Source organism: Mastigoproctus giganteus, chromosome 13 (assembly GCF_048544385.1).
Source record: "Mastigoproctus giganteus isolate SK-2022 chromosome 13, ASM4854438v1, whole genome shotgun sequence".
Taxonomy (NCBI): Eukaryota; Metazoa; Arthropoda; class Arachnida; order Uropygi; family Thelyphonidae; genus Mastigoproctus; species Mastigoproctus giganteus.
Genome location: NC_143587.1, coordinates 106,043,274 through 106,070,407, shown reverse-complemented (window position 1 = coordinate 106,070,407; position 27,134 = coordinate 106,043,274). Strand labels below are relative to the sequence as shown.

Below are 27,134 nucleotides of genomic sequence, written 5' to 3'. Positions count from 1 at the left end.
GGCCGAATTGATCGACAGGGCTCTCATCATATACTCCCTCCTAACGTGTCTTGGCAGAATTGGAGACACTTTCAAATTCAACCCTAATTCACGGCTTTTTTTCAACAGTGACCTGTACTTTTAAGTAATTTCGCCGGTCTCCTACTCTTAATATCATTACTGCCAACGTGTACAACTATATCACCTTTTGGTATCCGCTCTACAACGTCATCAACCTTTGCCCCTGGCATACATACCCTTGTCCTGTTCCATCTATCCTTTTTACAAAAAAAAAAAAAAAAAAAAATGTATATTATTTTAGGGTTGCCCCTAATTAAATACATTAAGCCGTATTTGTGTCTGTAAATTGCGTATGGTCTATGGTTGATTTGCCTGTTTTGCTGGACGAAAAAACCCAGTTACTGGGGAAAAAACCTTGCTATCTACGCCTGAGACCAACTAACTCAGCCTCGGAGTGAAAAAAGCCCATTAAAGTTCCTCGCATCATCGATGGGATTCGAACCCAGGTCTTTTCCACTCGGTGGGGGGAGGACGGTGACGATACCACTGTGCTACCCGCCAGTCATCCTTTTTACAAAACATGTTTCCCGATTCATTATCATTATCATTATCATTATTAGCCATATGGTGCTAGAAAGCCTTAGGCTTTTGCTGCACCAGGCAAAAAAAAAAAAAAAAAAATATTCTGAGTTACCCTGAGAGAGAGAGAGAGAGAGAGAGAGAGAGAGAGAGAGAGAGAGAGAGAAGGAAATCACCAAGAAAGAGAAGAATGATGATATCCAGTTCGGGACCCAGGGTGTTATTTCCTTATTTCCTGACAATTCCCTCTGTTCCCTGACAATAGAGTTACCAACAACTACTAGTTCCTTTGGGACCAGCGCATTCTGCCTTGGGGGCTGCCGCTGTGTTGCGTGATGACCAAGTAAGTGCAAGCTCTGGCATTGGTGTGGGCAGCTGAGAGCTTGATGGGCCCCTCACTTTTAATCCTTCGAGGGCATCCACCCTGGAGAATGTCTGTGAGAACCTCAAGGACCCAATTGAGGGTGTTTTTTACATGATTTAGTGACTGCATCTGCTTCGTGTTGTTAGTATTGATTAAATTAGAGTAAATATAAATCTGTGTAGATTGAAAATAAAAATAATTGAATGAACTCAGTTTCATATTGGATATCATCAATCCAGTAGTATTTAAAAAAAAAAAAAAAAAAACTTTTATCCGCTCCCCAGTTAGTTAACGTTTTGCACTCTCTTGTAATACAGTAATTGTAGTTTCGAAGTCTAACGTTAGAAGTATTCACTGCCTCCAAACACAGCTAATATGTGACCCGAATTGAATAAGTGATAACGGCACGTGTATCTGATCATGTGATTGTCAGTATCGTGTATTTATGCTATGATAGCATAAATATCGGTGCAGTTATATAGTTTTCCTTATTTACCTCCTTGTTTTTAATTCATGATGGCGAACCGTGACAAGGCAGCCGAGCAACTTGCCGAACATAAACGTTTGCAACAGGTAATTTGGTTTAGTATTGGCCTTTTTATGTGTGTCTTGTGATTATAGTAGTAGTTCCCAGCTGGCGGGCCATCACAGGTTAAAAATAAATTAAAAATACAAAACATTGATTCTCAAACGTAGTTTGGGACCAGGCTTGTAATAACAAATAAGTGGATCGCGTAAACAAGTCGAGGATTTCGATTCACTTAAAGAAAGAGCAGCCAGAAATAAATTGAGAAACAATTGTATGAGACCTTGATTCCGAAAAAAAAAGTGTTACAGAAATCTTGCGCGATGGATTCTTCGGAAGTTGTAGATCCGTGGCGTATTTAGGAGTTGGAAAGGATCGACCCTTTCAAACATAGGCTTTAATTATTAATTAAAAATAAAATGCGAGCTTTCGAAATTTAGAAGCCTTTTATGATTAAATTGTTTTATTTATGTATATCAACTGTATTACCTGAATTTTTTATTTTTACAAATGAAAGATAAGTTATCTCATAATTAGTTAATTATGAGATTAATTGCATTGTTCTCATAATTAATTAATTATGAGAACAATGAAATTAATAATATTAATCATGAGAAAAATCAGTTGCATTTCCCACTTAAACAATTATTTATTATTATACTTTTTTGGCATTCTGGCAATGAAATATCTGCCAGGGGCTCATATCTGGTATGGGCTTGGTACACCCAGGGTCCTGAGCTGGATATCATCATTCTTCTCTTTCTTGGTGATTCCCTTCTCTCTCTCTCATGGTAACTTTTTTTTTTTTTTTTTTTTTGGCTGGTGCAGCATCAGACTCAGGCTTCCTTGCACCATGTAGCTAATAGTAATAATAATATGATACCTAATGGCATCATGAGTTTACAAAATACTGGGTTCTGCTGGAAGCAGAGGCAGATTTACCCTGAAGCTTAAGCTTTAGGGCCCCTCACATGCCCAGGCCTCTTTCAAAATCCTAGCAATGTGTTAACATGGTGATGTTTTTGTAAAATTTGCAAGAGTAAGATATTTTAACCACAATTGGTTAAGACTGCTGTCTCTTTCTACTCCAACTTGTGCTCCATCACATTTCCCCTTGCATCAGGTGGCATTGCAGTGGCTGCAACTTTAAGAAAAAAATACAAAGAAATTTTGTATTCTCTTTCTTAAAGAGGACCCAAAAATTGTATAAGTGTCAGGCCCCACAAAACCTGGATCTGCTCCTGGCTGGAAGGTAATTTTATAATCCTTATGTTTGGAATCAGCCCTTTCCAAACGTAATCAGTAAGCAGACTCCAAATTTATTTGAAATCTTCTTACTAATTAGTAAGTAGACTCTGAATTGATTACACCACACTGCATGGTTTTCAATGCTTATAAACTAATAGCTGTTTTTAACTCATTTTTTTATGCTAATTTCAGAAATGTTATTCATTGTGTTCTGTCATGTACTGTTTTTTCACAGATTGCTTAAGTTGATGCCACGAGTTGTATTATTGAATGTATTAAGTTAGGAGTAATGCTGAGAATTTGTAAACTAATCCTTCATACATTGGCAACACTGCCTTCAGTCATTTGTTTCTTGATCTTGAGAGTTTCATGCAGCAGTGTTTATCAGGGCGAGCTCAGTTTATTTTTGAAGTTATCATGTCAAAATTGTGCTGAAAAGTGAGTAAAATGTCTTGTTGCAAGTGTTTGAAAATCAAAACTTGTTTTATTATATTTGTGGAATTTATGTAGTCCTTGAACAAAGACAAGATATTAGAGAATTTGTAAAAATCGTTTATTGTGCTTATTTTGTAGTGAAACTCAGTGACCTAGATAAACAATGGGATAAGGTTTGTCGAACCTGTGTTGAAGCATTGAGATTGTCAAAAAATGGGGAAAAGAAGGCTGTGCCATATTCATTTCCCATGATTTGGTGGGAGCCTGCAAACCACTGTGATGACTGTTACTTTTGCTTAGTTAATGTAAAGTGATACAATGCAAAAAGTAAGGAGGGCATTGTGTAACCTAATGTTCCATCTACCATTAGACAAGTCCCACATGGAGATAACCTGCCATGCCCTCCGCTTATATTGGAGATGTAGCAGCAGAGTGCTGAAAGTGAAGCCTCTGAAGATGAAACTGAAGTCTACATGCACAGAGACATTGTCCAGTCCTAAACTGTTTTCATAACTGAACTCGATGATCTGGTAAGAGATTTAAATTTATCATTTGGTAAATTATTCCTTTGAAGGAATTTGCAGAACTCCTTGGTTCTAGACTTAAGTCAAAAAATATTCTGTCACATGGGACATTTTTCTCATGTTACAGAGAACGAGAGATAGTCCTGTACCTTTCTGAGCATTTTGTGGTTTATTGCAGTAATATAAATGACTTAGTTTCAATCCTACAGAGTGGAGACTTTTTTTTTATTGACTCATCAAAGAGGAGTCTCAAAGGTGTTGCTTCACAATGGAAATAAGTGAGTTAATTCCAGTAGTTCACTCTGCATTTGAAAGCAACATATGAGAACTTGAAGTTGTTAACAAATTATAAGTATAAAGAACCTGGTTGGTTGGTCTGTGCTGACTTTAAAGTGATAGGCACGTTGCTTGAAAAAATCAAATTCTATTTTGATTTTTAAAGAAACTTGACATGATGGAAACAAATGGAAGTCATTTTTTGAAATCAGCATTAGAAAATGATTCAGAAACACCCTGTTCTGAGAAAATGAATGTAAATGAATCGGCGAATTTTTTTTTGAAATGCAGTAGTGTTATCAAATTATTTCTCAAACAATAATTCCCTAAACTAATATAAAGGTAAATGCACAAGTACATCATATATAGAAGCAAATACATAAGTACATTAGTTGGCTGCCAGTGGTCTAAAGTATTCATAAGAAATCGCATAAAATATTGCTATCAGGGCAACTTGTCTAAATAGACAAACCAGGTGGGTGCCAAATTTAAAAAGAAAAAAAAAAATTGATGAAAATGGAAAATATGAGAAAAAAATTCAAATGAAGAAGGAAGCTGTCATTGTTTTAAATTAATATATGTCAGATGTCAAAAAAATGTGAATTATAATTCACTTTTTTTTGTATTTCTAGAATTTATTAATATGCCAAAAGTTAATTTTTTTCAAAAATGAATAACATTTAAGGTTTTTTTTTTTTTTTTTTTAATACTGACTTCACAAATTGAGAAACATCTTGCTGAGTGGAGGAGCATAGCTGATCCACTCAGCAAGATGTTTCCCAATTTACCAAAAATCAAAGCCTAAATCAGTCTTAGGAGTTTGGGGGTGCTAATTTTATGGTTTGCCTACAGGCAAACCATAAAATTTTCAAAATTTTTAATAGAGAACCTAGGCACCTCCGTAGCCAGGTGGGAAGGAGCAGCAGTGCGTAGAACATGCTTCTTGATTAGACCGGGGTTTCAGCCCGTCACCACCAAATACGGAGGATGCGGAAAGGTCAGGGAATGACCACCACATATCCTGGAGAAATATGGCCTTAGTTGCTAATTCTCCTAAAAACCAAATAACAAACAATAACAAACAACAATAGAGAACCTGTGTTATAAAATTATCTTATAATGGGGAATTTTAATTTCCCGGATATTGACTGGAATTTGTGGGTTGGTCACTCACACACTAGCAAGACTTTTGTGGATTTATTGGATGATTGTTTTCTACAGCAACATGTTCGGGAGGCAACTAGAGGGAGTAATACTCTTGATCTGATTATCAGTAGTGATTCTTCATGCATCAAGAATCTGCAGATAAAGGAACCACTAGGTGGCAGTGATCGCAGTGTGCTGAATTTACTCAAAGAGGTAACTACCATCAAGGGTAAAGGGAATGGTTTTTGCTTTCGTAAAGGTGACTGTGGTGGTCTGAGACAGTATTTAAATTCTATACAGTGGAAGCAACTGATGATGTTACCAACAGCAAATTAAAAATGGGATGCATTCAAAGAACTTATCTTGAAAGCTACTAGGCTTTTCATACCAACAAAGAAATATTGTTCAAGATTTAGGCCTAAATGGATGTCAGACAAACTAATTAGACATGTGACAGAGAAGAAAAATGCATGGGATACATATAAATTAACATGTGACACAGAAGCCTATGATAGATATAAGCTGGTCTGTAACCAAGTTACAAAGGAGGTTAGGCAGGTGAATGCAGATTAGGAGAAAAATTTGGCAAAGGATGCAAAGAAAAACAGCAATGAGTTCTTTACTTATGTAAACTCTAGAGGGAAGGGGATGAATCAGATTGGCCCACTTGATATTGATGGTTCAACTGTTGATGATCCTGCTCAGGTAGCTAACAAACTAAATGAATATTTTGCGTCGACATTCACACATGAGGAGTTGTTCAGGGAGGGGAATGCCAGAGGTGTATTCAACTCTGGCAGTAAGCTAGATAATCTTGTAATAACTGAGATTAAAGTGGAGGAGAAATTGTTGAAGATAAACACAAGAAAAGCACCTTGGGTGGATGGAATCTATCCAGTTATATTAAAGGAGGCAGCAAAGGAAGTAAGCAAACCCTTAGCCATAATTAAGAGAGCTTCCCTGGACTCAGGGGAGGTACCCATGGACTGGAGAGGTGCAAATGTGACCCAATCCACAAAGGAGGATCAAAGAGATACACAGGTAATTACAGACCTGTTAGTTTAACTTCTGTTTCAGGGAAATAATGGAGGCACTGGTTAAAGAAGCATTGCAGGATCATCTAGAGAAGACTTCAGTTATAGCTCGGACACAGCATGGTTTTGTTAAGGGGAAGTCTTGCCTGACCAACTTGATTGGATACTATGATGCAGTCACAAAAGAACTGGATGCAAAGAATAACTTTGATATCATATATTTGGATCTTAGAAAAGCATTTGATACTGTTGCACATGGAAGACTGCTGCACAAATTGGAGCAGTGTGGCATTGGAGGCAAATTGCTGCTATGGATAAAGGGATGGTTGAGTGGGAGAAGACAGAGTGGTAATCAAAGTTCACTGCTCTTTGTGGACTAATGTTATTAATGGAGTCCCTTAGGGTTCAGTGTTGGGTCCATTGTTGTTTTCTGTATTTATAAATGATATTGATGATGGTATATCAGGCTTAATGTCCAAGTTTGCAGATGATACGAAGGTTGGCAGGGTTGTTAATGACAGTACACTGCTGCAACAGGATCTAGAAAAGTTGAGCAGATGGGCTGAGAGATGGCAAATGAAGTTTAACATTGACAAATGTAAAGTACTACATATGGGAAGCAGTAATCCCAGAGTAACGTATTAACTCTGTGGTACCACACTGACAGTGGTAGAGAATGAAAAGGACCTGGGGTAATTGTACAGGTAGATATGAAGTTTTTTGAGCAGTGCAGACGGTCTGCAAGAGTAGCTCTTTGAAAGAGAGGAAGTCAAGAGTTCCAAGTGATTTGTGATGTTGAGAGAAAGATAGAGGCAACAGATGAATTTCCCAGAATATGTTGGAGAGATTTTAAGCCAGAGAACATCGAAAAGAGGAGATTATCCAAATTACCAAGTCTCTGACAAGGAATATCAGAATGGATGTATGCACAAGTACCACCTTTGAAGTGAAAGGAATCATACATTGAATAATTTTGACAACTGAGATGAGCAGTGGTTGAATCAACCAATAATTGAGATTGTCAGTAACCCACACTTCAACTCCTGTCAGAAAAAATACATGCTGTAAGTAGAAATGGATATCATTGGGATTAGAACTGAGACCACATATATTTGTGAAATGAATGAAGAAGTGTTTGGGAGGTTTAGATCTTTTTGCAGATAAGTTTGCTCTGTTCGTTTGACAAATCATGGTGTATTCAGTAGTAAGAAAAGGTGGGGGTGACATGCTGTATGAAATAATGAAGTTTTTGGATATGCGTACACACACAGTAAGAGTATACCCTGCTCCTTGCCATAATGTGTTCTTGGTAATGCCCCCCACATACACACTATTCAGACTCCCTCCAGTCACTATCTGGTAGATTAGAGGCAGTGAGATTATACGCTAGTTGATCCAGAAGCCTCCTAGAGAGTTACCAATAGGTTTGGCCCTGTGTGCTAACTAGCAGCTGGCCTGCAAACACTAGAGCTGTATCCCCAAAACGTAAGAAAGGTGGGATTTTGCCATGATGTCCATCATAACCTCAAAAGTCATCAACCATACTGCATGATGGAAAAGTTGGGGGAAGGTTTACCAGAGCTTTGCTCCAGAGACTAAACATCAGTTTTGCCACTTCAAGCCTCTAATAAGCAAAGTGGTGGTGTTGCACCGGTTTATAAGAGTCATCTACCACCTAATATTGCCTGGTAACACAGAGGGGTGTCATTCCTCCATGTGGTGTGGGTGCCATATTTCAGGACTTGCAAAAGGGCGTTTATACCCAGGGTTACTAAAAGTCCCACCCTCATCAAGGTGCAAACAGAGGATTTGACCGTCACAGACCAGCCAGACTTCACCAAAATTAGGTTCATTTGACTTGAGTGTCCCCGAATATCAGTTCCATCAGCGTTTTAGACTCAAGCAAGCACAACTTGGCATATCTCAGAGAATGCTGCAACACCCTCAAGGACCAAACAATTGTTCACAATTGAATGTCACACAATAAAGCAGTAGTGGTTCCAGATAGTTTATACTCCCCCCCACCTGATAAAAATGTGGATTTTTATTTTACTGTTACCTGATGATTAAAGCTCAGTGCTCCTCCAAACACTGCTTTAGCCTCTTCTCCTCTATTTCAGAAAAGTCTGGGACTGCTACTGTACAACTGGTATAAAAAATGACTGTTAAGCTTCAATGCTAATGGAGTGCAGGAGGATGCAACTACTGATTCTCAACACAGTTGAAAATGGAAAGGGCCTTTGAATTGTAATACAGTTTGATGTGAATTTTAATTTCTAATTTCTGCAAGTACAGTGCATAGGTTAATGTACAAGAATTTAGCCATTGAAAAGGTAAAGTAATTATTGCACTGTACAAATTGATGGTTATACCATATATTGAATACTTTTTAGAGACCTGGAGGTTGCATTTTAGGAAAGACATAGACTTGTGTAAGAGAGTACAAAGGAGGTGAGAAGAGACTAGTTTTGGATACAAAGAGATGCTTATACAGGACAACTACAGTTTCATTAGCTTTGAAGTTTGGTAACTAGGCATACCTATGGTAATCTGATATGCTTAAAAGTCATAAGAGTTGGGTAAACCCAGTTAGTTTCCCCTTTTTTCTATGATGATGCAAACAAATTAAGGAAGGAATTATTGTAGTCTGGAATGAAAGCAAATTTGCCTTTAATTCAAGTGTTGGTGCAAGTTACCATCTAGTCCTGTAGAGTGCTTATGTAGAGTCAAGGATTATTAAAATATAAAACTTGTAAAAACATTTTGCTGTTAGTTTATTTTTGTTTTATTATTATTTTTTTAATTATTATTATTATTTTTTTATGTTTTGATGGCATTGCAGATGCTACATGTTTTAACTGAGCCTGCTGTGTTAGGAGCTTTTTTATTTTTTTAAAGCCCTATGCTATGTCAGCTTCAGTGCAAATAACAGTTTCCATATCATCTCACTTTTCTTCACATTTTTTTCTGATGATTAATAAAACTAATGCTGATCTCTGCTACAGGTGGATTTTCAAAATGGTACTTTGCTTTTTCTCTCTGATTCATTATCCCTTTTAACCTTATGAATTTTCTTTAATTATAATTAAAGAAAATTCATATTTAATATAATTAATATAATTAAAGGCAATTATAATTGCCTTTAATTATAATTAAAGGCATGGCAGATGCTAATATTTATTATGTATGTCTCAAATTGTATAACATCTTTATCATTTATTTTTTGAAATGAACAAAATTCAAAATAAAAACTGAATTATTCGCTGTTAGTAATGGTTTCTTAGTTAGCATTAGCATTAGTAGAGGCATTTGATGCAAGAAAGCAAGCTTATGCAGTATCAGCCAAAAAAAAAAAAATAAAGTAAAATAAATAAATAAAAAATAATCACTTCCACTTCACCCCTCTGTTCGTTCAAAATACCTGTCCAGCTGAGCCTTAAACTTATTTAGGCTATCAACTTCCACGACAAGGGATGGAAGTCTGTTCCACCTACCAACCACCCACTGGCTAAAGGCAAATTTCCGCACATCTATCCTACAGCTGTCTTTCCTCAATTTGAATTTATGCCCTCTCAGATGATTATTCTGAGCAAGAGGAAGAATCCCATTAGCATTGAGCATGCTCAAACCATTCAAGGCTTTGTACACCTCTATCAGATCACCTTGCTGGTGCCTAGTCTCCAGACAAGGTGATCTGATAGAGGTGATTCGCAAAACTTAAGCCTTTCTTCGTAAGAGCACCCCTTTGTTCCATTCACTAATCTTGTTGCCCTTCTCTGTACTCGTTCCAGCAGCTCTACATCCTTCTTGAAATGAGGCCTCCAGGCCTGTATACAGTTCTCTAGGTGTGGCCTGACCATTGCCTTATACAAGGGAATAATCACCTCCTTATCCCTGCTAGAAAAATTCCTATATATCATTGACAATACACCATGAGCTACTCTTGCCGCCCGTCTGCACTGCTCAGAGAATTTCATATCTGCCTGCACAACCACCCCCAAGTCCCTTTCATTCTCTACCACTGTCAGTGTAGTACCACAGAGTTGATACGTTGCTCTGGGGTTGCTGTTTCCCATATGTAGTACTTTACATTTGTTAATGTTAAACTTCATTTGCCACCTCTCAGCCCATCTGCTCAACCTTTCCAGATCCTGTTGCAGCAGCAGCATAGTGTCAGTAGTGTCCTTGACAACCCTGCCAACCTTCGTATCGTCTGCAAACTTGGACATTAAGCTTGATATACCATCAATATCATTTATAAATACAGAAAACAATAAAGGACCCAATACTGAACCCTGAGGGACTCCACTAATAACATTAGTCCACGATGAGCAGTGCCAATTGAAGCAGTTAGTTTCTTCTAACTGCTTCCGTCTAGTTTTATATTGTGATGTTTGCGCCCACTAAAAGTTTTTTACAGAGTGGCAGTGGGGTAACTTTCTTTTGGTCATCAGGTATCATTTATCTTCCTCTTTCTTCAGTTATACTTGCATGCACACATACTGCTCTTATCCAGAGTACTGTATTTTTATCTTGTGGTTCTGCCATATTTCCTGTATTCTTCATATGAAATATGGCAGAACCCATTCTGTTTTTCAAGTTGATTATGGTCTCTCATTTCTCTTTAACTGCTTTTTTTTTTTTTCCACCATTGCATCTAAGTTTTTTCCTTTCTTTTTCCATATTCAGAACAATTTTAGCATTAGTACTTGCAGAATACAGCATAGAAACAATATTTATTTAGCATCAGTGGTTTGTTATTACTGATTAAATGCTCCATTTGCCTGCCCATCAAAGCCTTAAATAAATTTAAGGTTGAGCTGGACAGGCATTTGGAAGAATGGAGGGATGAAATGGGAAGTTTTTTTTTTTTTGGCTTGCTTTCTTGCATCGTATGCTTCTGCTAATGCTAAATGAACTTCTCTATCTATTCTCTCTTAGTTTAAATGGATATAATAATCATAATCCACTGTTGTATTACTTGATTAAAGTTATTCTTAGTGTTTAATTTACTTAACTTGTTTCAAGCTTTAAACTCAGAGGTTGTTATTTAGATGGCTGGTTTTTAGATTTTTAAAACTTAAAGAATTGGAATTTTTCCCTTTGCAATTCTAATAATCGTATTGTTTGTTTTTTAATACCCTTCCACAAAGGTTCATATCATTCTTGAATGGCAGTTTCCAAGCCCATTGTACTATTTACTTTGTAGTAGAATGGGATAAGCTATCTCTGCATCAAGCTATTTGTTCAATTCTGAAACAAGTATTCAAAGTTGAACCTTTCTTCAAAACTAATCATACAAACTTCCCTTATTAGTAGTACTGTTGATGTGTCTCCTTCTGACCTTGTGCATGAGATAAGGTGCTTTAGTTGATATGTACTCATATCAGTACTGCTTTGTAGAATGACATAATTATCTCTCCTCTCTCTCTCTGTGTTATTGATAGTTTTGCTTGCTTGTAGGCCTTAGCAGCCTATCTGCATTTCTGAAGAAAATTTATGCTAGAGTATCATTATTGTGGGATATATTCCATCTTTGAATACCTTAAATTTATTGCTTTCTAGATCGATACCATAATCTAAGATGATTCTTTTTACCAAAGTTTAGGAACTTGCATTTACCAGTATTGCATTTTTTAACTGCAGTTTTAAGGACCATTTGACATTTTAATAACCTATGAGCATACTTGTATTGCTTTACTGGAAATTATTAGTGCATATATTAATTATAGTAAATGACAATTCTGAATCCTTATGTTACCCATACACATGATATTAGTCTGTACAAAGCAATGGGTGCATATAATCACTTTGTATATATCCATTGCTCTTTGTAGACCAATGTCTGCGTATAATTAGTCTGCCATTAATTAACCACCCTTGTATCTGTTGTAGTAAACAAACTCTAGTGTCATATTGTTGAACAAAAAGTGATGTTTTTTTTTTTTAAGTACAGTAAATAATTTTATTTTAATACATAGATACATCTATGTTATTGCAATTTTTTGAAAAATGCCTCATAGCAACAAGTTTTTTTTTTTTTTTTTTTTGTTATCTGCAGGTAAATTGATTTATCTTTTTTTAGTGCCCTGATAATAGACCTTGTGTGATATGAAAAAGTAATCATGTATGGAGTGTTTCGATGAATTGCACTTGTTGCTATGGTTGTTATCAGTGAGTTAACGTTAGCACTCAAGTTGTGGTTTAATACATGCAGTGGTTGCTTGGAAACAGAATCAACTGAAGGGCAAGGGTTGCTTGGAAACAGTGTTCAGTGATTAAAAAAGATCCTTTAAAGATGCAAATTAGATATATCCAAAGCAAAGACCCTCTTAAATTAATTAATTCAAGGTTTACTCTCCCAATTCATATGAATGACAATGTGTCTGCTATTTTTAGCTTTTCGAAATCAATAAAGGTTTTTAATCGTATTTAAAATTTATATGTTATTGTTATTTCTTTTATTGATTTATCTTTTTTATATATTTGTTATTATATATCTGGACATGGTGGCCTAATTAATTAGGTCACTGAGATGTTAAATTTTTATATATTACCTGGTCTTGGCGCATTATAGCCTTAGTTGCTAATGCGCCAATAAAATCCAAATCAAATCAAAATCAAAAATGCAATTCATATGTACAAGGTGATTCAAAAGTTGTAAAACACATATCAATATTCAAAATCTTGGGTTTGCAAATTTTGAATTTCCCTGTATTACAACTCAGAAATTATATACTGATGCTTCATGGTTTTAATTTCCCCTACATTTACTTAAACAGCTTACATTAACTATATAATTTATTCATTATATTTTTGTTACTTTTCAGAGGATTGTGTTTGTTAGTTTTAGTGAATTAATTTCTGATATTAATTATAGCTACTCATCTGACTATCTGTTAACCCAAATAGTCAGATATATTGTAATTTTATTACAATAATACAATCTCATTACCATTTTCACCCTTTGAAGTTGACTCAGCAGTTGCAAAAATAAGCCCCAGCAAATATCCAGGGCAAGGCCTTATTGAATGTATATTCATAACTGAATTGAATTGCATCAGAAATTCCCATATATTTTGGTTAAACTATTCAACAAATGCTTATACAGTACTTAAGAACTTTCCCTACAGTCTGGAAATTTGCCATTGTGAAAATACTCCTCAAACCTGGCAAACTGATTAACAACCCCTGTTCTTTTTGACCTGTTTCCCTTTCTAAGTCACTTAAGAAAAGTTTTTGAGAGATTTTTGTCTTATGGTATCTTATTTACTGACTGCAAATAATTTGTACTCTAAAAGTCAGTTTGGCTCTTGTCTTGGAGTTGGTACTGAAGATTCTTTGTTTCACTTTATGCAACTCATTACTTACACAGAACATAAATACACCTTAGCCATATTTATTAACTTTGAGGATGGTTTCAACTTTGGTGGGAGAGTTCCATCGTATGTCTTAGATCTTTAGACTGTGACTTTGACTTGTATAGCACTTTGAGACATTTTTCAGACAGACACATTCGCATTGTTTCTAACTTCCAGGCTGTTTATAGATAAATTAATCGTGATTACACACAAGATTCCATACTTGGTTCACTAATATTGCATTTGGTTTTAAATAAATGGCTGCTTAAACAATATGACAATTATCAATAAATGGCATATGTGGACAACCTTGTCTTTTTTTTGCTATGCTAACTCCAGGCCAGGCTCAGATAGAAACTCAATCTAATATCCTACAGGACTTATCAGTATGGGCTAAAGCTAAAAAACTAAATTTCAACACATAAAACTGTGATGGTATTTAAAGATTCTTTCTCTGCTAACAGATCTAGCTTAATTAAACTTAATGGTTTCAGTATTCCTTCTCACTAAAACCAAATATCTTGGATTAATTATAGATAAGTCTATTTGCTGGAATAATAACCAAAGTCACTCACCATGATTGGAGCCTTAGTTGAAAAATTTTAACCACTCTCTACAAGGCTGTCATTCTGCCTATTGTCACATATGCAGCTGCAGCCTGATTTATTTGGACCAAGCTTTCCACTTTCATGAGTAAATTATGTACGTTACATTACAGTTTTCTTTTACTTTTTTCGAAAACTCGTAAAATTGTTTCAACTCCTATCTTACAAGTATTGTCTAGTTCCATGCCTGTTGGCTTGGAACTAGAGGATTTTGCTATTTCATTAAAAAGAATCTCTCTCTCTCTCTCTCTCTCTCTCTCTCTCTCTCTCTCTCTCTCTCTCTCTCTCTCTCTCTCTTAACTTGTTGGATCATTAGATTCAATGAACCATCAAATCTACCTCTTTTTGGATCATTGGATTTGATCAGTTTTTCAAATTGATTAATCTAATGATCCGAAAAGAGAGAAAAATCAAGGTCTTCAATATCCTTATGTCAAGGTTGCAGCAATGTCGTGCTGATTCCGTAATGGTCAAGTCATTAATCTTTTCTCAGTGTTACTAATTTTTTTTCAATAAAAGTACATTGAATTCATTTTTGCAATTCTGTATTCTTGTTTCCTTCCTATGGGGCATGGCTCTATAAATGCAAAATTGGCTCAATTTAATCTTCTGATTTTGATCTTGGTTTTTGTGGTTTAAGATTTCTGGGCACATTCTAATTATATTGTGCAAGGCTCAAGGGGTAGAATATTTTTCAGCCTGGTCTGCGCTTGTTGACAGGAGAGACTGCTTCTACAGGGATGGGGTACACTTAAATAGAAAGGGTGCAAGAATATTTGCTGATGCTATCGAGGCAGTGTTAGATGGGTCGGAAAACTGCTAGTTTGGGGTGGGGGGGCGTGAACACAGACTAAAAGGTTAACAGTGGCTGCAGGCATAGGCAAAAGTGATTCTTGCACTACTTCTATTAGAATGAGCAGCAGCCCGGAAAGCAAGGCAGTGGAGAATTCCAGGACTGCTGGGAGTCAGAGTGGAACAAATAAATACATGGGCTGTGTTAGGGTAACTAAGAGTAGAAACAGGTGCATGTACACCAATGCTAGGAGTATAGTTAATAAATTTTATGAGCTTGAAGTGCTAGTCAAGACATCAAAAGCAGATATTGTTGGGATGTGGTGTCACACAGACATAAACAGTGCAGAATTGGAATTTGGGGAGTACAATGTATACAGAAAGGATAGCCAGGATAGAAGGGAGGAGGGGTTATGCTGTTAGTTAAGAAACACAAAATCTAAGGAAGTGCATCCAATTGATGTTGGTGGACAATGCAATGTTGAGTCTGTTTGGTGTGACATAACCATTGGGAAAGGAAAAATGGGAGTAGGTGTGTGTTATAGGCCTAATGAATCTGATGAGTATAATGAGCAATTGTGCAGAGAAATAATGGGCCAGTAAATCAGAATGTCTTATGGGGGATTTTAACTTTCCAGATATTGACTGGAATTTGTGGATTTGTCACTCGCATTCTAGCAAGGCTTTTGTAGATTTATTGGATGACTGTATTCTACAGCAACATGTTTGAGAGGCAACCAGAGGGAGTAATACTCTTGATCTGATTATCAGCAGTGATTATTCATGCATTAAGAATTTGCAGAAAAAGGAACCACTGGGTGACAGTGATCACAATGTACTGATGTGGGAATTAGGATGTAACTACCATCAAAGCTAAAGGAATAGGCTTTTGCTTTCATAAAGGTGACTACAGGGGGGTCTCAGACAGTTTTTAAATTCTGTACAGTGGGATCAATTGATGATGTTACCAATGTTGAATTCTAAATGGGAAGCCTTCAGGGACTTCATTTTGAAGGCTGCTAGGCTTTTCATTCCAGCTAAGAAATACTGTTCAAGGTTTAGGCCTCAGTGGATGTCAGATGAACTGATGAGGCACGTGGCAGAGAAGAAAAATGTATGGGATGCATATAAAATTTGTGCATTAAGCATTAAGACTAGTCTGTAAAAAAGTCACAAAGGAGGTTAGGCAGGTGAAGGCAGATTATGAGAGATCCTTGGCAAAGGATGCAAAGAAAAACAGCAAAGAGTTCTTTATTTATGTAAACTCTAGAAGGAAAGGGAGAATTAGATTGGATTGCTTAACATAGATGGGTTGACTATTGATGATTATGCTCAGGTAGCTGATAAACTGAATGAGTATTTTGCATCTACATTCACACGAGATGTCATTTAGTGAGGGGAGTGCAAGAAGTTTATCAAACGCTAGCAGGGAGCTAAGTGATTTTGTAATAACTGAGAGCAAAGTTGAGGGGAAATTGTTTAAGTTAAACATAAAGGCACCTAGGGTGGACTGGATCTATCCAGTTATATTAAAGGAGGCAGCAAAGGAAGTAAGCAAACCCTTAGCCATAATTATGAGAGCTTCCTTGGACTCAGGGGAGGTCCCCCATTGACTGGAGGTGTGCAAATGTATCACCAATTCACAAAGGGGGGGGGGGTTCAAAAGTTGACACAGGTAACTATTGACTTGTTAGTTTAACTTGTGTTCTGGGGAAAATAATGGAATTGCTGGTTAAAGAAGCATTGCAGGATCATCTAGACAAGACTGCAGTAATAGTTAAGACACAGCATGGGTTTGTCAAAGGGAGGTCTTGTCTGACCAATTTGATTGCTTACTATAATGTGGTCACAAAGGAACTGAATGCCAAAATTAATTTTGATATCATATACTTGGATTTCAGGAAAGCTTTTCTTACTGTTGCACATGAAAGACTGCTATACAAATTGGAGAGGTATGGCGTTAAGGGTAAGTTGCTACAATGGATAAAGGGATGGTTGAGTGGGAGATGACAGAGAGTGGTAATCAATGGACATTGCTCTTCGTGGACAAATGTTATTAGTGGAGTTCTTCAGGGTTTGGTATTGGGCCCATTGTTGTTTTGTATATTTATCAATGATATTGATGAAGGTATATCAGGTTTAATGTCCAAGTTTGCAGATGATACAAAGATTGGCAGGGTTGTTAACGACTGTATGTAAAGACAGTATGCTACTCCAGCTGGATCTAGATAAATGGGCTGAAAAGTGGCAACTGAAGTTTAATATTGACAAATGCAAAGTACTGCATGTGGGTAGCAGTAACTGAAGAGAAACGTACCAACTGTGTGGTACTACACTCAGGGAAGTAGAAAGTAAAAAAAGGCCTGGGGGTAATTGTGCAGTGAAATATGAAGTTCGCTGAGCAGTGCAGAGGGGCTGCCAGTGCAGGTAATGGAGTCTTGTCAATGATATATAGGAATTTTGCTAGCAGGAACAGGGAGGTGATTATCCCGTTATACAAGGCAATGATCAGGCCACACCTAGAGTAGTGTACAGGTTTGGAGACCTCATTTTAGGAAGAATGTATAGTTGCTAGAACGAGTACAAAGAAGGGCAACAAGATTGGTGAGGGGAACAAAGGGGTGCTCTTACTAAGAGAGGCTTAAGTTCTGCAAATTGCAGAGCCTAAAGCGTAGGCACCTGCCGAGGTGATCTGATTGAGCTGTGTAAGGCCTTGAATGGGTTGAGCAAGCTGAATGCTGATAAATTTGCTTTCTTGCATTGTATGCCTCTGTTAATGCTAATATGTTCTATTTATGGCGTTTTTTGTCAAACCCTTTTTTCTATCACTGGCATAATCTTACAAAATCAGGAATCTGTTTCTTTTAAACAAGACCTAATTTTATTGCCCTAGAAAATTTTTCTTCCACTTTTTTTTGTCAGAAATCACTTAGGGGATGTTTTCAGTTGTTTTGACTGTCTATAAAGAAAGTTTTATTTATTTATTTTTAGTTCTTGCATGGCATATTCAGTACTATTGCCTGGCTTGAAGCCAAACTGTTTGTCTAACTGCAGAGTTGCTTTCTGGCAGTGGTTTAGTAGCCTAGTTAATAAGTCTCTCCAAGAGCTTACCAAGCACAGGGAGTAGAGCTATAGGCTGATAAGATCTTGGCTTGATGGGTTGCCTTTCTGGATTTTCTTAGAATAAATTTCAAGTAGTGCCTGCTTCCATGGGATGGGGAATGCTCCCCAGGGAAAGGCAGTAGTTGAATAGGTTTAAGGGATTTTCAGGGTAGGCTGTAAAAAATTTTTGACAGCTTTCACTTCTAATAGATCAAGTCTGAGCATTTGTTATTTTTTTGTGAAGTCTAATACAGCCTTTAATTTCTGGGACTTATTCCACTGAAATAGGATCTGGGAGAATGCAGATCCTATTTCAGTGGAATAAGTCTGATTGTTACTGTCAGTTTCTAGATGTTCTGAGGTCAGAGCATCAGAGTATATCTAGAATGTTTTCCACAGTGTCCAAGTAAGGGATGTTTGTTTGTGTGTTGTTGGCACATCGGCTTCTGTGGCCATAATGCACCTCCCAAGGTTTTTGCATTTTCTACTCTGATCCAAGCCCAAGGCGGGATTCGAAACCTTGACCTTTGGGTTGCCAGGCAGGCACTTTACCCACCCAGTCGGCCCAAGTAAGGGTAGGGGTGTCCGCTGTGATGTTACGTTTACTACTTTGCATGGTGGAAACTTGTTAGTAACAATACAGATATAACTACAACTCGCTTAGGGTTGGCATTCCTGGTTGTATCAACTATATGTTTCAGAATTCCTTTTTCTTGTGGCTTTTGAGAGTTGTGTAGTTGTTCTCGAGGATCCTGTAGTTTCTCCTCTGGGCATTTACCTCATTTTCAGGCCAGGTAGCTCTTGCCCTTCAGAAATTTTTTCTTGCTTGGTGAACCCTTCATCGGTCGGATTCCAACTGTGGGGACCACGGGAGCAGAGTTTTTCCTCAATTTCTTTTTATGCATGAAAATACTGAAAACTTAACATTACCTCTGTAATTTTTTCAGAATGACCCTGGGGAGTTAATTGGGTGAATGCATCTGTTGGGATTTTCTGCATTTCTTGTGTTGCTGTTTCTTGGAATAAGTCCTAGTTTGCTTTTTTGATGTAATATCAAAATTAGGTGGAGAGCCTCCAGTTGGCATACAAGTTAGAATGAGATGGCTCTGTGATCTCATATTGTCCAAGATTAATTGGACATGCCAGTCTGTTGTTTTATGGGCTATGGAGGTTGTAGACAGTCTAAGTTCAATTTCCATAGGGTAGAAATAAAGGTGGGCAGTTTGTGAGGCCTGTTCAGAACCACAAATGTTGTAGTAGCAAGGAAGTCTTCCAATTCTTGACCATTGTGAGACGGTTGGATTTCAAATACAATTTAGGAGGGAAGGTGATCTGACCCTTGTGTATGTCTTATTTTCATTTCTTTTGCAAATTCTTCAATAGTGAGGTGATCCTCAAAGTTCTTATAATAAATGTCCTCCATCAATGTTGTAAGGAGAGTACCTTTCTCCACAACAAAAAGTATTATAGAGTATCCTTTAGATTTGGAAGCCTCTGCCCAGTTTAAAACTTCTGGGTGATTTTAATGATGTCTGCAACTTCAATGTAGGATGCATTGAAACTGCTTTAATACATCCTGCACTGAAGTAGTTTCAGTGCTCTCTCTTGTATTTCTTGTCTTTCTTACAGAATTAACTTTTACATTTCTCGTACCAAGTGGCATAATCTTATCGAAATCAGGAATCTGTTTCTTTCAAACAAGACCTAATTTTATTGCCCTAGAAAATTTTTTTCTTCCACTTTTTATTGTCACTGTTTGATGTAGTTTCACTGGAGTTCAGCTGTGCATTGTCAGTAGTAGGAAGTCTCAGTATGGTGAAGTATTATTCTTTGTTTTGGGTTTTTTCTTTCTCTAAAAGGGGTTATTTCCTTTAATCCTGGTTTGAACCTTGTTGGATTTTCTCTGGTGGTTGTGTCTTAAGCACCTGTGCATAGGAAATATTTTTCTCTTAATTTTGGTTTGTCATTTCAAGCTTGGTCATTTCAAGCTTGGTCTGTAGAATTTGATTTTCTACTTGGTCAGTCAATTTTCTTTCTGATTTTGTCCAACAGTCAACAATCTGGACTCTTACAGCAGAAGTTATTCTATTAGGTTGAGCTGCCATAAGGTTTTCAAGATTTTGCTTTATCTTTGCAACAGCATTTTATGAAAAACAGGATTGTATGTTGAGTGTATCTGTTTTGTTATTTTTGGGTACATTATGAGATTCTTGTATTACTTCAGGTATTTTGCCTGCATCACTACTTTGAGAAGTTGTTAGCGATCTGGTGGGAGATTTTTGTGCTTTTCTTGGAACAAACAAACAGGACCATGCCTAAGATCTGTTGATCTCCTTTGTGAATTGGGGATACATTTGTACATCTCCAATCAGAGGGGACCTCCCCTGAGTCCAAGGATTCTCATTATTATGGGTAAAGGTTTGCTATTACTTCCTTTGCCGCCTTGTTTAATATAACTGGATAGCTCTCATCCACCCCAGGTGCCTTTCTTATGTTTTAACTTCAACAATTTCTCCTCCACTTTGCCCTCAGTTATTACAAAATCATTTAGCTCCCTGTTAGAGTTTAAGCTTGTCTTCCACTTCCCAGTAGAATTCATCATGTGTGAATGCAGATGCAAAATACTCATTCAGTTTTTCAGCTATATGAGTATCAATTTGTCAGCTATTTATTAGATTAATTGAAGGATGTAGGAAGAATGTCAATGGAGTGAATCCTATTATATAACAGAATTTGCTTGGGTTTTGTATTTTGTGGGTGGGGGATGTGCCATGTAATCCTATTCCTCATTGAAGGAGTATTTCACTTTGAGATATATAGTTAAAAAAAAAGAAAAAAAAAAAAGAATTCACTTAACATTAACCCACTTAATAATATTGCACTCTACTGATCAGATGCTATTAGGGATAGAAGTAGCAGACAAAATCTCAGCACTGTATAACAGATGAGAAAAAATGTCTGTGTTTACATATTTCATTATGGTGTGTGGATTTGAGACATGTACAACATTTTGTTTGAGCAGTGCATTAGTGTTAACATTGTTAATATGCTCTTTAAATAGGAGCTCTTCATCAAAGTAGACTTTAAGATCTTTCTGAACCAAAACTTTTTTGATAGTTTGTGTAAAGTTGATAAAATATGGAGCTAATTTTTTAGTGATGAGCAGATTTATTTGGGTTGTGAAAAGCCTTAAAGTAGGTACAGATTTTAATAAGCTCAATTTTTAATTTAGAGTTGTTGATTAAAGCATTCTGACTTGGACTAGAGCTAGTCCAGATCTTCGGTCATCTACATAACCAAGTTATTTCAATAAAATTATTTCATTTGGGATTGGGAAATCCTCATTGAAAAAACTTTATGCTAGATTTGATTTTCAGACCTCGTAGATAAAGGTACAAGATAGTGATTCTTTTATAAAGTGCAGAATATCACTATTAGCATTATAGAACAAACAAAAGTTTTATAAAAAATTATCCAATTTTTAAATATTCAAATTACCTCTATTAGTAAAATAATAAGAGGAGTATACCTCAATATAGTACATAGAACACTTCCGTATGATACCCTCCAGAAATTAAAACGAAAAAATCGACGACTTACCGGTACATTAGAGTAAAATATAAATAATTAAATAATCAATTTAACACAGTTCTAATCAATTTAAAACAATTAAAAATCAAATTAACGCAATTAAAAGAATCTAACGAAAATATTCAAAACTATTTTCCTTCCTCCTTTTGAAAATATTCCTTTTGAATATTTTCGTTAGATTCTTTTAATTGTGTTAATTTGATTTTTAATTGTTTTAAATTGATTTGAACTGTGTTAAATTGATTATTTAATTATTTATATTTTACTCTAATGTATCGGTAAGTCGTCGTTTGTTTTTTTTTTGTTTTTTTTTTTTTTCCGTTTTAATTTCTGGAGGGTATCATACGGAAGTGTTCTACGTACTATATTGAGGTATACTCCTTATTATTTTACTAATATTATTATCAACGTAGCACATATTGAGTATTACAGCTCTGATTCATACTATCAAATTACCTCTGTAATACGTGGGCTGTGTTAGGATAACTAAGAGCAAGAACAGTTGCATGTATACCAATGCTAGGAGCATAGTAAATAAATTTCAATAAATTTCTGAAATCTGTATAATCCTGAGAAAACAGGATGGCTAGTCACCCTAGATGGGTGTGTGTATATATTTTTTTTTGTACTTTCATCTTTATTACATCTGCTCTACTAGACCCAGTGTGACTACTCCTCTGTCATAATAGGGTGTATCTCACCACTATCACAGCCATTTTTCATTGGTGTAATGCTTCATTTTCAGAAAGTGGGTTGACATTGTTAGATTAATGCAGGTGAATTAATTTAAGGTTTTTATAGAGCACAAATATCTACATTGGAATTAACCAATTGCTTTGATAGAATTTCATTTATTATACACTATCAGATTTCAAGGCTTTTTAGTTAGCTCATTTTGTGATCAGAAAGTATTATAAACTTATAAACTAATGTAAAGAATGTTCATATTTTGGCTGTGCCCAAAAAGTGTTGTAGTTGCAAGAGAAAAGGAGCAGAAAGCAAACTAAAAATCTAAAATATCATCTTATTGATTTAATGTTTTTTAGAATTTCATCAAATCCTCTTGAACATTTCAAAATATGTTCACTCTTTTATATGAAAAAATTAGGGTAAATCTGAATGCTTAACAGCAGCTACAGGATGTCCTGTTGGAGATAAACTGAACTCCCTTACTATAGGACCAAGGGGACCAATGTTATTGCAAGATGTTGTGTATCTGGAAGAAATGGCACATTTTGACAGGTTAGAAAAATGCATTTTTTGGTATTTTTAACTTAATTTGTTTTATTCTTGAATTTGTACTCTTAACAATTTTTTGTTGAATAAATAAAATTTGTTACAAATTTGATTGAGTAATTCTTATTTTAATAGTATGGAATTTAATCAAAGAAATTTTTAGACTTTCTTTTGAAAGTCATTAATTCAGCATGTGTTGAAAATACAAGTGAATGACTATACTATACTAGAAAACAGTGAGGCTATAACTAGTATAAGATTAATAAAGTATAGTCATTCACTTGTATTTTCAACACATGCTGAATTAATGACTTTCAAAAGAAAGTCTCTAAAAATTTCTGATTTAATTCACATCTCTGTGTTAAAATTCACAGAGATGTGAAACTTCACATCAATATTTCACAATATCATAGAATAGATATTGTGAAATATCTGTTCACAGTTCAGTGTTGGCATTCGAGGTGAGCGGACGCGCTTAGTCAGGGCTCCTCAGTTAAGAGGTTTACTTTTGGATAGTGCTTTTAAATATTTGATTTATTTAGATATTGTTGGATTATTTTGTTATAGGTTTTCCTGTAACAGTTTGATTTTAATAATATTATAGATATAATTTTTTAAAGTTAACTTTCATTGATATTTATTTCATTTTATAATGGTAGTTACGAGATCTGCCTTAAACACGTCACAGGGTATCGTGACTCACACGGCAATAGCCGATGGCGATTTACGGGTGAGTAATGATTTAATCCGTTGTGGAACCTGTGGAATGTTTTCCAAAGTCGACCTGGTGACTAATCCTACCTCACCTGGGGATTCTTTTCTTTGTGATCAATGTAAGGAGTGCACCGATCTTAAATTACAATTTGGTCCACTGATGGAACAATTTGAGCACCCTGAAAAAACGGGTGCTTGCCCTTGAGAATAATGCATCTGGGAGCTCCTCAGGGACTCAAGACTTCAGCAATCTACCAAGTGATGCACACCCGATTCGAGCCTCAAAACAGAAAAACCAAGTGCAAACTACTCCGGTTAAAAAGGACATTGTTTTATTAGGAGACTCCAGGGAAACAGGGAATATTTTTTGTAATAAGGATAGGTGGAGTAGAACCAGGGTATGTCTGCCGGGAGCAACTATTGATGATGTCACCAACAGATTGTCAGATTTTAAAGGGGGGGTAAAGAGAATATTATTATTCATGTGGGGACTAATGATATTAAACGTACACGATCTGACGATATGTTGGAAAAATATAGGACCATGCTGAGGAAATGTCGCGAGCTAGGCCATAATGTCCGTGTGTCTGCAATTCTGCCCAGACACGATAGGAGGGATTATATGTTGAGCCTTTTGGATTAACTCAAGACTTGAAGGAATCTGCAAGGCTTTAGGGCGGAAATTTCTATCAGCATGGCCCACACTTGTAGGCAGAAGGAATTTGTTTTGTAGAGACGGAATACACTTAAACAAAGGTGGTGCAAAAATTTTTTCCCAGTATTATTGAGGATACCTTAAAGGTTCAGGGAAACTGCTAGTTAGGGGGGGGATGTGGGTAATACTGACACGTGTTTATCTGATAATATTGGTCAAAGTAACTCTTGCACATACCTTAAGAGTTCTTATCTGTTACCCCAGCTGGACGCATTATCTAGATGTTCTGGGGGCAGAAACGTTTCACGTGAGCGAGTAGTTAATATCAGGGAACAGAGCCTAAAAAACTTCAAGGGTTGTGTTAGGGTTGTTAAATATACAAGAACAGTAAATCTTAATTGTTTATACAGTAACGTTAGAAGTGTCGTCAATAAAATGAGCAAATTCGAACTGCTGGTTAAAACAAGTAACGCAGACATAATAGGGATTACAGAGACGTGGTGCCACCCGGAAATTGGGGATGATGAGTTTAAGTACAGCTTGTATAAGTATTTAGGAAGAATAGGGTAGATAGAAGGGGTGGTGGGGTAATGCTTCTTATCAGAAGCAGCCTGAGTGCGACGATAGCTTTCCTGGATTCAGACATTTCACATGCTAGTATAGAGTCTGTATGGTGTGAGATAGTTGGAAACAAAGGTATAATGCGAGTAGGAGTAATCTACAGACCAGGTGATTGTGAAGATTATGACAAAAGCCTCTACATGCAAATGGAATGGGCAAGTAAGCATCAATGCCTTATTATGGGTGATTTCAATGTGCCTCTAATCGATTGGAGTAAATGGGAAGGAAACTCGACATGGAGAACAAAATTTTTAAATCAACTAGATGACTGTTATTTGTATTAACATGTCAGGGAATGTACAAGAGAAAAGAATATCCTAGACCTCATCATCACACATGAATCAGATGACATAACAGGGCTGACAGTAGAGGAACCAGTAGCAGGAAGTGATTACGGTAGATGATGACGAGAGAGGTAGCAGAAGTAAAAGGCAAAGGAATGGGTTTTAATTTCAGAAAAGGAAATTACGATGCCTTAAGGTACTACATGGCCTCTTAACTGGGTAGATATCATGCAGAAAATGAATACATTTGAACTGTGGTACGCTTTTAAAACATTAATCACAGATACCTTGAATGTGTATATACCATTAAAAAAATACTCCACGAGGAGGGTTCTAAGTTGGATGAATAGTGAAGTTGCCACATTACTTGAGCAGAAAAAGGTGGCATGGAAAGGTTACAGAGCAATAAAAAGTACTGAAGCCTATAACAGCTACAAGGTGATGTGTAATAGAGCCACAGAAAAGGTTCGACAGGCAAAGGCAGTTTATGAGAAATCACTAGTAAACAGAGCAAAGGGGGGGGAAATAAAGAATTCTTCACATATATAAATGCCAAGAAGAGCAGGACAAACCAGATCGGACCTTTACATAAGGGAAAGGGGTTAGTATTAAATACACCAGCTGCTGTTGCAGATGAACTCAACAGTTATTTTGCATCGATATTTACAAATGAAAAGCCTTTTGTGGCAATGGGAAATTGTGGGAGCGAAGTTAAAAAAAATATGTAATTAATGATATTGAAATTTCGCAAGATTATTTAATGAAAAAACTTTTGAGCCTACAGACCAGTAAGGCTCCTGGAGTTGATGGAATATACCCTATAATCTTAAGGGAGGCGGTAAGCGAGTGCATTGAACCATTGAGGCTAATTATGCGAGCATCACTAGACTCTGGGGTGATTCCCTTGGATTGGAAAAGTGCAAATGTATCTTCCATACATAAGGGTGGCTCTAAAAGTGAAGTTGGAAATTATCGACCTGTCAGTCTGACTTCAGTAGTAGGGAAAATCAGGAGGCAATGATCAAGGGTGGAATTCAGGATCATTTGGATCGAATTGAAATTCTCAAGGATACTCAGCATGGTTTTGTAAAGGGAAAATCATGTTTAACAAATCTGGTTTGCTATTTCAAAAGGGTCACTCCTGAGCTGGATTTAGGGAATAGTTTCGACATTGTTTATTTAGATTTCAGCAAAGCTTTTGACTCAGTCCCACATGAGCGGTTGCTTTAATAAGCTGGAACAGGTTGGAATCACTGGGAAAATTCTTAGATGGATAGAAGGATGGCTTCAGGGCAGGAGGCAGAGGGTTGTGATAAATGGCTATTCCTCAGATTGGTTTGATGTAAGAAGTGGGGTTCCCCAAGGATCAGTATTAGGACCACTGTTGTTTTTAATTTTCATAAATGATATTGATGAAGGGATAGAGGGCGTGATGTCTAAATTTGCAGATGATGTTAAAATTGGTAGAGTAATTAATGATCACTGTCAAGCTGAGCTTCTTCAGAGAGACCTAGATAGACTTCAGGAATGGTCAGAAAAATGGCAGCTATGCTTTAATCCAACAAAGTGTAAGGTATTACACCTGGGAAACAGTAATCCCAAAATAACTTATTCACTTGGTGGAGTTCAGCTAAACCAGTACTGGAGGAAAGGGACTTGGGTGTTACGATACAGTCAGACATGAAATTCTCTGAGCATTGTAAACAGGTTGCAAGGAAGGCCCATGGTGTCCTATCGATGATCTATCGAACTTTTGCAAGTAGAGATAGGGACGTGATAATCCCATTATATAAGGCTTATGTTAGACCACACTTGGAATACTGTGTTCAAGTATGGAGACTGCACCTAAAGAAAGACATTGAGCTTCTTGAAAGGGTGCAAAGATGGGTAACTCGCCTGGTGAGATCGGCAAAAGGGCGTCCTTATGAAGAAAGACTTCGAATATGTGGGTTGCAGAGTTTGGAAACTAGACACCTTAGAGGAGATTTGATTGAGGTGTTTAAGGCTCTGAGAGGCATCAGTAAAATGAATGAGGACGAAA

General features: G+C 36.6%; 1 protein-coding gene across 1 annotated transcript in view; it reads left to right on the top strand.

Annotated features, from left to right (window-relative positions):
• Window positions 1–1,242: 1,242 nt before the first annotated feature.
• Window positions 1,243–27,134, top strand: part of LOC150076329 (catalase-like) — a 100,935-nt gene continuing 75,043 nt past the window's right edge. Inside the window, exons 1-2 of the mRNA XM_090387928.1 lie at window positions 1,243–1,516; window positions 22,692–22,825. Coding sequence (XP_090244054.1) covers window positions 1,457–1,516; window positions 22,692–22,825 — 194 coding nt within the window. The 5' untranslated portion in view covers window positions 1,243–1,456. The remainder of the gene's footprint in view (window positions 1,517–22,691; window positions 22,826–27,134) is intronic.